The 12,598-nt window shown below is 41.3% G+C and overlaps 1 protein-coding gene across 1 annotated transcript in view; it reads right to left on the reverse strand.

The window, feature by feature from the left end:
• Positions 1-12,598, reverse strand: part of Uhrf1bp1l (UHRF1 binding protein 1 like) — an 87,445-nt gene that overhangs the window by 59,902 nt on the left and 14,945 nt on the right. Inside the window, exon 2 of the mRNA XM_045152674.1 lies at positions 1,204-1,366. Coding sequence (XP_045008609.1) covers positions 1,204-1,366 — 163 coding nt within the window. The remainder of the gene's footprint in view (positions 1-1,203; positions 1,367-12,598) is intronic.

A 12,598-nucleotide genomic window follows, 5' to 3' on the forward strand; every position in this document is an offset into this window, starting at 1 on the left:
AGAGCAACCCACATTTTAATTTTATGAGAAAAAATAGGATGCAATATTTCTACGAAGTAACCTCTCAATCTAAGCTTGGTTTTTTGGTTTTTTTTTTAATTTTTTTTTTAATTTATTTGAGAGTGACAGACACAGGGAGAAAGACAGATAGAGGGATAGAGAGAGAATGGGCGCTCCAGGGCTTCCAGCCTCTGCAAACGAACTCCAGATGCGTGCGCCCCCTTGTGCATCTGGCTAACGTGGGACCTGGGAAACCGAGCCTCGAACCGGGGTCCTTAGGCTTCACAGGCAAGCGCTTAACCGCTAAGCCATCTCTCCAGCCCTAAGTTTGGTTTTTAAAAGCAAGAAGTGAAGCTGGGCATGGTGGTGCACACCTTTAATCCTAGCACTGGGAGGCAGAGGTACAAGGACCACTGTGAGTTCAAGGCCACTCTGAGACAAAAATTCCAGATCAGCCTGGGATACAGTGAGACCTTACCTCAAAAAAAAAAAAAGCTAGAAGTGACACAAGGGTTACAGAGATGGCTCAGTAGTTAAGGCAACTACCTGCAAAGCCTAAGGACCTGAGTTCAATTCCCCAGTACCCATGTAAAGTCAGATGCACAAAATGGCACATGCATCTGCAGTTCATTTGCCAGCAGTTGTCTGTCTCTCTTTCTCTTACCCCCACCACTTGCAAATAAATAATAAATTTTTTTTAAATGACACAAATTGGCATACTGTTAGAAATAAAAACAGGAAGATTAACTAAGGGTGAAATTGATAAAAAGACAACAGTAAGGAGAAATTGTTTCAATTTCTCAATAACAGAAAAAATGAAAGAATAAAATTCAAAAAGTATAATACCTGCAGTAAGAAAGAATAGTTCTTGTGTATGTTTTCATATAAAATGATTTACTTACTACCAATTTAAACTGACTTATTTGACTCTAAGTCCTATGGAAAAAAACTATTTATGAATGTGCCAAATTGAGGCAACTATTTTAATACTAACAAAGTATTAATTTTAAATTAAATTTTAAACAAAATTAAAATTATCTTAACATACTAATATAATGTCAACATATATTCATAGAGTATATCACCCCTTTTTAAACTTTGTTAATAAAAAATGTATAAATTATTTAAAATGAAATATTCAAAGAATGGAGATAAAATTAAAATATAAACAAGAACAGCCCTCCACAGATATTAAAGTCTTACCCTAATGGATGCTTTATTACAAAACACTTTGTTGATGGCAAGCCATGTGGGCAAGTCCAACATATTCTGAAGCACCTCTTCATCCAGCTCCAAGTTCTTCAGCTCACCTTCTCCTTTAAGGGTACTGAGATTTATCTTGTCAGGAGATAAATTTTTGGTAAATCTGAAAGAGAATATATGTTACATTTATCTTAGTGTCATTTCAGTTAATGTCCTAAAAAGTAACATCAGCAACAAGAACCCGAAATCCACACTAGTAGAATTACTTTAACCCATGTTCAATGTCTTTCTTTTTCTTTTACTTCTTTTTTTTTTTTTCAAGGTAGAGTTTCACTATACCTCCAGCAGTACTGGAACTCACTTTGTAGTCCTAGGCTGGCCTTGAACTCAGAGTGATCCTCCTATTTCTGCCTCCCAAGTGCTGGGATTAAAGGTGTGTGCCATCATACCTGGCTTTTTTTTTTTAGAAGTTTCTTTTTATTATTTATTTACTTGCAAGCAGAGAGATAGAGAGAATAAGAGAGAGGGAGGAATGGGTGCACCAGGACCTCTAACCACAGCAAACTCCAGATGTTTGTGCCACCTTGTGCATCTGGCTTCTATGGGCATTTGGGAACAGAACCCAGGCTGTCAGGCTTTGCACACAAGTTCCTTTAACTACTGAGCCATCACTCCAGCCTGTCCTTCATTTTTGTTTTGATCTCTCCTACCCACAGCTCCACAGTATTTAGTTCTCTAGTATTAAGTCTTCAATAGTGAGGAGGCACAGATTTGAATGTCCTATTCCCATAAATAATCAAGCTCTGGTTCTTACTGCCTTTCAAACTTGATGACAACTTAGTAGGTTTCTATATTCTGCACAAGACCATAAGCAGTTCCGACTCACGTTCCATTCACTGAAGGACACACAAAGCTACACTATACAGAAGGTATGGCACTGGGGGCCCTTCTGCAGCAGCAGTCATGTATCCGCCCTGCAGCAGCAAAGGGCACTCATCAACCCAAGACTGATAGTCAAAGGACATAAATACATCCCTTAGAAAGCATCTAGTGACTCCTATCATTAGAAACTGACCCTAATCATGTGGGGCATGATAGTTCATGCCTTGAATCCCAGCAATGAAAAGGCCAAGGTAGGAGGATCACTGTGAGTTCAAGGCCAGCCTAGAACTACAGAGTGAGTTCCAGGTCAGCCTGAGCTAGAGTACAACCCTACCTTCTAAAAAAAGAAAAAGAGAGAGAGAAAGAAACTTTAATCATTCTAAAACTGACCTTAATCATTCCAGAAATAAATTTTAGAAAGCATATCGTAGCCAGGTGTGGTGGCACACGCCATTAATCCCAGCACTTGGGAGGCAGAGGTGGGAGGATCGCCATGAGTTCTAGGCCACCCTGAGACTCCACAGTGAATTCCAGGTCAGCATGGGCTAGAGTGAGACCCTACCTCGGGGAGGGGAGGGGGGAAACTTCTCAGGAAAAGAAAAAAAGCATATCTTGTTCTAGCAGGTCTCCAAGGAAGGAGAATGTGCAACTCATTTAGCAGCTGAGGAAGTCTGTTGCTCAGTGGTAAAGCACTTGCTTACCATGTGGTACATTTGCCCATATGGTTTGTGATCAGCAAGTTGTGTTTGGTTAGGTTTGGTTTGGTGATGGATCTCATTTGTGCCAGGCTGGTCTCAAACTCTCTATGTAGCCAAGGATGACCTTTAACTTCTGATCCTCCTGCCTCCCAAGTGCTAGGATGAAATGGGTACACCACCACACCCCCTTTCTGTGGCGCTGTAGTGATCAAAACCTAGGATTTTGTATATGCTAGGCAAGCACTCTACCAACTGAGCTACATTTCCAGCCCAATGTACAACACGCATTATAAACCAGCTGTTTGGGAAACAATGAAAAACTGTAACCAAAACCTTGAAATTAATAGTTTTTGTGCAAAAAATTTTTGTAGTGTTTGGTAAAAAATAAAAGTTGTCTGTAATAATATGTCAGTGGCGGACCTTTCCTGTTTCTATTTTTAATTTTATCTGTCTTTTTTAGATAATCTTATAAGCCATTTTATTGGTATAATTTTTAAAACCTGAAACAATAATAGATAACATGGTAGATACCATTTTACAAGCGCTGACATTGAGTGCTAGGGTCTTCACATTCATGCATCACCACTGCACCTAACTGTGACAGCGCTAGCCAGCACCAACTTCACATACAGCTGTCAGGGAGCAAAGGACTAAGAAACCTAAGTCATTTACTTACCACAAACAATGACCATATTAAACTGCAAATGAACTTTGGAATGCTTTCTGTACGTTACTGAATCCATAAAATAACCTCTGAAAATGAAAACCTTCTAACTTTACCCAGGAAGGGCTCTTTCAAAAGTGAAACATCCCTAAATTAACTACTGGTTAATAAAAAGTTAATCTTTACCTTATTTTTAACTCAAGTATTAAAGCCACTTGATGTACTAGGTCACTTATGGCCTACATGTCAGCAAGAATGCCTATCAATGCACACATGCTTTTAACTATCTCCAAACCTGAATGTTCTGAGGTAGATTTTAATCTGGATTCTTATCTTCCCACCTAAAATACACAGTTCATTTTCAACCCACAGTTAAGCAATAACACTGGGTTATATTAAACTTCCCATTAATTGATTTGACTCAATACTATGGGAAGCTTTGATAGCGTCTCTTCCTAAGTATGGACAACCTTTCAAAAACTGCTTTCCTGAAGCAGAATGCTAAAGGTAGAAAGAAGCATCCAATAATAACATAAGACTAGGGCACGGTGGCACACACCTGTCACCCAGCACTTGGGAAGTGGAGGCAAGAAGAAAAGCAGCCCAAGGCCAGCCTCAGTTATGTAGCACAGTGGAGACCTGCCCAGGCTACAAGGGACCCTATCTCAAAAGTCAAAAACACAAAAGCAAATCAATGATACTTACTGAGGATTCTGTATTCAGACACATGCTGGTAAAACTGTACTAAAGGTCCTTACCCTTGTGGAGTTTTCAGATGGGTTAGTGAAAAGGGATCAAACAGTGTAACAAATAGAGTAAATCCCCAGATGTTCTAAAGAGGTTTCCTTGTGGGACTTTTAGTTGCTATCTAAAAGATAAAAGATTAAGTAGAACTTTGCTAGGCAAGGAAGAGAAAGAGATAGAGAATGAAAGTATTCCATGAAGAGAATAAGAAAATGTACATAAGTGTGTGCTATAAGACAGGTCTTCACAGAGATCAGCACCTTGCAATGAAGCAAGGCCAGGACAGGAGATGAAACCGGACAGACAAGGAGTGGGCTGCCTATACAAGGCCTTGATCATTTTATTCATTCAGTCAATAAATACTGGTGTGCAAGCTGGAAATACAGTTCAGTTGGCAGAGTGCTTGCCTAGCACCATCAAGCCCTGGGTTTGATTCCTAGCACTGCATAAACAGGAGATAGTAGTGCATTGACTATCATCTCAACACTTTAGAGTGAGAGCAGGATGATAAGAAATTCAAGGTCATCCTCAGCTACATCTTGAGTTTGAGGCTTCCCTGGGAATCATGAGGCCCCTGTGCTCAAACAGCTTAATGGAAAGAGAGGTTAAAAAAAAAAAAAAAAGTTAAATATATACTATGTCAGATTCCAGTGACTATGCAGGTACTATACAGCAAAATAATAAGACAGAAAATATAAGCATAACACACTGTTTATAATTTCTGGTAAAGTTGGCCAAGAAAAGTCTTATGGAAGAATGACATTTGGGAAATATGTGAGGGAGATAGGTATGCAAATGTCTGGTGGAAGTATACTCCAATCAGAGGAATACAGAGTGCAAAAACGTGACAGAAGTGTTCTTAACCTCTATAGAACAGCAAGAATGTCAACATCAACATAGATGATACTGCAACCATCAAACGGAACAACTATCTCATGAGCGGAACAACTATCCCATGAGCGCAGTACACAGGCCATCCCCCCAAGCAGGAGGAACTGTCTTAAGAAAAGTAGTTGTCACCTCAAGCGATGATGACTAAAGTAGACTGAGATAATGACAATCAGACCACAGCTTGGCTTGCATACCTCTCAACCCTGCTCCAATTCTTCCTCTACTAAAACCTAAAGCTCAGGCCAGTACCCCTAGAATTCTTATCTTGGTCTTTATAAGATGACTATGCTGACTAAATTCCTTTCAAACTTTTGCACCTTTTATTTCTGGGGTAAGTGGCAGGTCCTAATTTTGGGGACCTACCCTGAGTGAGGCCTCTGGTTTAAGACTCCTGTGTAACTGGTTCTTAGGGATTATGGGACTCTGGGGATGGGGGGGGTCCATCTCTCTCTCTCTCTTTCCTCTCAGCCTTCAAACTGTGAGCTAAATAAATCTCTATGTCACAAGTAGCCTATGTCATTCTGTTACAGTGTAAGAAGCTGATATATATTGCACTCAAATGAAACAGCTCTATGACATGTTTCTTGATTTCACCAGGAAGTCATTCTCTTACTTTCAAATCATTTGCACTACAATCTATTACATATTCATATCTGTCAAATACTGCATTGAAAACCTTTGTAATCTTTTCCTCAGCTTAGAGTAAACTATGTGTAACAATTGCTTTCACTTTAAAAAGTGGGAAAACTGAGGCATTAAGAGGTTAAACAATGTGCTCACAAAGCACTAGACACACACATGCAAAGAAAAAGTAGGTCGACCACTAGCTCTAGCTCCATTACTTATTTTTAAAACTCAAAGCACAGACTAATGCCTTGTTATTTATCATATGTCAACACTAATGCATGCAGAGGCTTATTTACTTCTACCATTAGGATAAGGTGAGTAAATTTTAATGTGGATACATATATATATAGTTAGCCAAGTGCCATATTTTTTTAAATGTAATGACTTTTGTTTGTTTTGTTTTTTGCAGCAGGGTTTCACTCTAGCCTAGACTGACCTGGAACTCACGATGTAGGCCAGGCAGGACTCAAGTTCAGCCTCCTAGGGGCTGGGATTAAAGGTGTGAACCACCACACCCTGCTAACAATGTGGTAATGTTTAAAAACACTTAAATATGAAAAAAAACTTCTATTTTATCCAAAATCTTTAATTAAACAAAATGCATTAAAACAAATTTACTAATTTTTAGTATAGCAAAAAAAATATGCAAACTTGGGCTCAGGAGATAGCTCAGTGATTAAAGGTGCTTCCATAGCCTGACAGCCAAGGTTAGGTTCCCTAGTCCCAATGTAAAGCCAGAAGCACAATGTGGTACATACATCTAAGTTCACTTGCAGTAGCAAGAGGTCCCAATATGTCTATCTTCTCTCTCTTTCTCTCAATGGATCTCTTCACAAGTAAATGCAGAAAACTATTTTTTAAAATATGCAAACAGGCTGGACAGATGGAGCTGTGGTTAAGGAACTTGCCTGCAAATCCTACTATCCAGGTTCAAGTCCCCACTATCCATGTAAAGCCAGATGCACAAAGTGGTGCATGCATCTGGAGTTCATCTGCAGAACCTGGAGGCCTTGGCATGCCTATTTCTGTCTATATCTCTTCTTTCTAGCTCTCTCTGCACACCTTGAATGCCAGCACTTGGTAGGCTGAGGCAGGAGTATTGCTGTGAGTTCAAGGCCAACCTGAGATTATATAGTGAATTCCAGGTCAGCCTGAGCTAGAGTGAGACCCTGCCTCGAAAATAAAAACAGAAAAAAGAAAAAGAAAAGAAAGAGAATCCATCAGTCTCTGCTTCCTCACTGCACTGAATGTGAGCAGCTGCCTCAAACTCCTGCCACTGTGCCTTCCCCACATGGATGGACCGTGACTGGAATTGTAAACTGAAATAAACCTCTCGTCTCTTACACTGGTTTATGTCAGGTATTTTGTCCCAGCGATGATGAAGTAACAAATACTATACACCCTGTTTGCAGGAAGGGAAGAGTACACTGGAGGTGACAATGTCTCTGCTCCAGATTAACACCAAGGCATGCTGAGCACAGCCATGTCTTTATCAGGGACCTTACAGACTGCATGGGACTCACTGGTTCATGGGACTCTTCACTCCAACTACAAACTCACTATTACACTATGTATGCTCTTGCGGAGTCCTGATTGGGAGGTAGAACCATCCCCAGAGCAGCCCAGTGGCTCACGGAGGCCCAGGAGGTCTGTGATAAAGCCCTGCCCTTCCTCCAAGTGGTGCAGAGGATAGTTTCAGACAAGGAACAGGCGTGAGTTCTGAAGCTCACACTACCTCCAGCTACCTAGGTGCCTGGCCCTGTGTTCCCTCTTTCATTCAGCGAGCTTCACTTTCCCTTCAACACTACCCTGGGCTCAAGCTCAAAATGGTTAGGTGACTTGCTAACAGCCATTCAGCAAAGAAGACATAGTGAAGACATTAGACTTCAGTTTCTGAATTCAGGTACAAAGGCCAAATTCCAACTTGCTCAAGGTTTGGGCTACAAGAAAAGCTGGCCAATTCCAATAACAGCTAGTTCTGTCTTGTCTGCTCAAGGACAAAAAAGGCTTTCTGTTCTAGTTACTTTTTTTTTAAATTATTTATTTATTTATTTGAGAGCGACAGACACAGAGAGAAAGACAGATAGAGGGAGAGAGAGAGAACGGGCGCGCCAGGGCTTCCAGCCTCTGCAAACGAACTCCAGACGCGTGCGCCCTCTTGTGCATCTGGCTAACGTGGGACCTGGGGAACCGAGCCTCGAACCGGGGTCCTTAGGCTTCACAGGCAAGCGCTTAACCGCTAAGCCATCTCTCCAGCCTGTTCTAGTTACTTTTTAAAAAAGAATATTTATTTATTTATTTGAGAGAGAGAAAGAAATAGAATGAACATGTCAGGGCCTCCAGCCACTGCAAACAAACTCCAGACACAGTGCGATCTTGTATTTGTCTTATGTTGATACGGGGAGATTTAACCTGGGTCCTTAGGTTTTGCAGGCAAGTGCCTGAACTGCTAAGCCATCCCTTCAGCCCTATACTAGTTACTTTTATCCAACAGTATATTGGAGCCACCACCATAAGCCAAGAAAAATAAATAAAAGGAACTTCACTTCCCCTCCCCAGATAGAAAACATGACCACTAATCTAAAAAAATTCTATATCATCTTTTAAAATGTTACCAGAACCAATAAAGGAGTTCTGCAAAAGGTGTCAGGCCAATATATTTTTAAACATCAAATAAATAATATACTATTGAATAATGAACCAAACTGCAAACTAAATAGACTGATATGAGCACACAACTGAGAGAAACTGCAAACTAAACATACGTGGGTCTAGACCGAAATGAGCACACAACTGAATGAGAGAATAGATAAATCTCTACAAAAAAGTTCCAAGTAATTTATACAAACACTCTAACCTCAAGGAAGTGAAGCAGGGCTCCTTATTTCTCTAATGTGGGCTGCACATAGTATCTTTGTCCAAATGTACAGTATGATAGTGGACTAAGGAACTACAATGGAGAACCTAACAAACTGCATGAATCACAGGATCAAAGCCAATACAAAAATGGTAAGATATGTACCTTTGATAATAAATATAGCAGTAACTGGCTGGAGAGATGGCTTAGTGGTTAAGCGCTTGCCTGTGAAGCCTAAGGACTCTGGTTCGAGGCTCAATTCCCCAGGACCCAAGTTAGCCAGATGCACAAGGGGGCGCACATGTCTGGAGTTTGTTTGCAGTGGCTGGAAGCCCTCACACGCCCATTCTCTCTCTCGCTCTCTATCTGCCTCTTTCTCTCTCTGTCACTCTCAAATAAATAAAGTAAATAAATAATAAATAATAAACAAATAAATAAAAATCTTTAAAAAAAAATAGAAGTAACTGGCTGGAGAGATGGCTTAGTGGTTAAGGTGCTTGCCTGCAAAGCCAAAGAACCAAGGTTTGATTCGCCAGGACCCACGTTATCCAGATGCACAAGGGGGCACCTGCATCTGGGGTTCATCTGCAGTGGCTGGAGGCCCTGGTGTGGCATTCTCTCCCTCTCCCTCTCCCATTCCCCCTCTCCCTCCCCCTCCCTCTCTTTGTCAAATAAATAAAAATAGCAGTTACAAAAAGTGTCACTAGTGGTGCACATCTGGAGTATCAGCTACTCCAGAGGCTCAGGCACAGGATAGCTAGAGCCTAAAATTCAAACTCAAGGCCAGCCTGAGGAAAACAAAGAAGACCCTATCTTAAAAAAACAAAAGGTGAGCATAGGGCTGGGTGTGGTGGCACAAACCTTTAATCCCAGCACTTAGAAGGCAGAGATAAGAGGATGGCCATAAATTTGAGGCCACTCTGAGACTACATAGTGAAGTCCAAGTCAGCCTGGGCTTGAGTGAGACCCTAACCTCGAAAAACAAAAACAAAAAAGGTGGGCATAGGTATGCATGTCTGCAATCTCAGTGCTCCAGAGGCTGAAGTAAGACAACCAACCTGAGATAGTGAGTCTCTGTCTCAAAAAAATAATTTAAAAAAAGACTCCGTCACCCATAAGTCAGAGCTAGTCACAGAAGTTCTACCTACTTCATGTACTTAAAGTAAAATTCATTTAACAAGATTATAATAAAAAACTGACTGTTGGGCTAGAGAGATGGCTCAAAAGTTAAGAACACTTTCTGTACAATCATGAAGGCCTAAGACAGCTGGGCATGAACAAGCATAGCTGTAACCCTAGTCTTGTGGAGAGCAAAGACCAGAGAATCACTGGGGCCCATGAAAAAGTGGCAAGCTCCAGAAGCAGTGAAAGACTCCTGGAATAGTGACTTAGGGAAATGTGATGTTCCCCTCCAGCCAGGGTAGGCAAGTGCTCCCTGCCACAAGTGAGTGCAAGGGGCACTGCATAAGACACATATGCATACATCATACATCTACACACACAGAAATAAACAGTCAAACAAGCCGGGCGTGGTGGCGCACGCCTTTAATCCCAGCACTCTGCAGGCAGAGGTAGGAGGATCGCCATGAGTTCCAGGCCACCCTGAGACTACATAGTGAATTCCAGGTCAGTGTTATGCCAAGTTCTCAGCACTCCCAGTGACCACCAAGGAGAACCAAACATGTATGCAAGGGCAAGCAGCTTGAATTCGGGCTTAAGCTCGGTCCCTTGACTTCACCAATGCAGTTCATCCGTACAAGAGCCCCAAGCAGTGGGAGTGAAGAGTCCCATGAACCAGTGAGTCCCATGCAGTCTGTAAGGTCCCTGATAAAGGCATGGCTGTGCTCAGCATGCCTTGGTGTTAATCTGGAGCAGAGACATTGTCACCTCCAGTGTACTCTTCCCTTCCTGCAAACAGGGTGTATAGTATTTGTTACTTCATCATCGCTGGGACAAAATACCTGACATAAACCAGTGTAAGAGAGGAAAGGTTTATTTCAGTTTACAATTCCAGTCACGGTCCATCCATGTGGGGAAGGCACAGTGGCAGGAGTTTGAGGCAGCTGCTCACATTCAGCGCAGTGAGGAAGCAGAGACTGATGGATGCTCTTTCTTTTTTCTTTTTTCTGTTTTTATTTTTGAGACAGGGTCTCACTCTAGCTCAGGCTGTATGTTCAAATCCATGTACCCATCCCCTTCTATGTTCAAATCCCTCTCTCAAATAAATAAATAAATAAATATTCTTTTTTAAAAAGTAACTAGAACAGAAAGCCTTTTTTGTCCTTGAGCAGACAAGACAGAACTAGCTGTTACTGGAATTGGCCAGCTTTTCTTGTAGCCTAAACCCTGAGCAAGTTGGAATTTGGCCTTTGTACCTGAATTCAGAAACTGAAGTCTAATGTCTTCACTATGTCTTCTTTGCTGAATGGCTGTTAGCAAGTCACCTAACCATTTTGAGCTTGAGCCCAGGGTAGTGTTGAAGGGAAAGTGAAGCTCGCTGAATGAAAGAGGGAACACAGGGCCAGGCACCTAGGTAGCTGGAGGTAGTGTGAGCTTCAGAACTCACGCCTGTTCCTTGTCTGAAACTATCCTCTGCACCACTTGGAGGAAGGGCAGGGCTTTATCACAGACCTCCTGGGCCTCCGTGAGCCACTGGGCTGCTCTGGGGATGGTTCTACCTCCCAATCAGGACCCCACAAGAGCATACATAGTGTCATAGTGAGATTGTAGTTGGAGTGAACACACAAGAAGGGGATGGGTACATGATTGGTTGAGTTAAACAGTGTACTCTTCTGGCTTAGGATTTTGGCAGGCAAAGTTGGCGGGCTGGAGCTAGGGGAATTGAGCTCATCTATGACAACAGGAATGTTTCATGACTTCAGGAATGTATGGCATAATGTATGGCATTATCAGATTAACTGTTAAGCCTACCTTTATGGCAAGGTCATCGGGCTAGAGCTAGGGGAATTGAACTTATCTTATGACTTCAGGAACGTATGACATAGTCAGTTTCCAGTAACTGTTAAACCCACCCTTACCAGAAGATAAAAAACTTAGATCTTGCCAGGAAACAGAAATTTAGGCCTACTGAGGACTCTGAAGCCTGTCATGGCGTCCATCTGGTTCCTGAGTCCTTCAGTCAGCCTGGGCTAGCGAGAAACCCTAACTCAAAACCATCCCCCCAGAAAAAAAGAAAAGAAAAAAAAACAGTCAATAGTTCTCAATATGCTAACAACAAACAGCCAAAAATTGAAAATGTTAAGGTAGTATTTATATTAGCATTATATATATTTGGGGGAAGGTTACATCAGGTCTCACTATGTAGTCCATGCTAGCCTTGAAACTCAGGGCTATTCTCTTGCCCCAGAGGTTTCCAAGTGCTAGGATTGGAGGTGTGGGCTACCATGCTTAGGCTACTGCAAATTTAAAATTCTTAGAGATCTGGAAAAAAAAAAAAAAAAGATGTGCAACACACTGAAATTGAAAATAAGATGCTGCCAAAATTAAACATCTATATAAATGCAGAAATAAAACATTTTAGTTACCACCTAACAGGCAATAGTTAAGATATGAATTCTCCCTAAATAGAAATAAAAATATATTTCAGGGCTGAAGAGATGGCTTAGCAGTTAAGGCACTTGCCTGCAAAGCCTAAGGACCCAGGTTCAATTCTCCAGGTCTCATGTTAGCCACATGCACATCATGGCACATGTATCTGGAGTTCCTCTGAGTGGCTAGAGGCTCTGGTGCACCCATTCTCTTTCTCTCCCTCTGTCCCTCTGTATCTAATAAATAAATAAATAAAACAATTAAAAAATTTATCCCCAATTTACAGTGTTTGCTCAGCATGATTGTTTTCATAAATGCAGCTAGAGAAAAATCAAACAATCTTGTATAACCAGTTTTTCAACATAAACATCTGGAGAATGGAAGAAGTAAGCCAGCAGACTGAGTTATGCTCTATCCACATATACAATTTTCAGGCTAATTCAAATACAAATTTGTTGCTAGCATTAAAAATAAATCCCTGGA

This window comes from Jaculus jaculus, chromosome 6 (assembly GCF_020740685.1).
Source record: "Jaculus jaculus isolate mJacJac1 chromosome 6, mJacJac1.mat.Y.cur, whole genome shotgun sequence".
Taxonomy (NCBI): Eukaryota; Metazoa; Chordata; class Mammalia; order Rodentia; family Dipodidae; genus Jaculus; species Jaculus jaculus.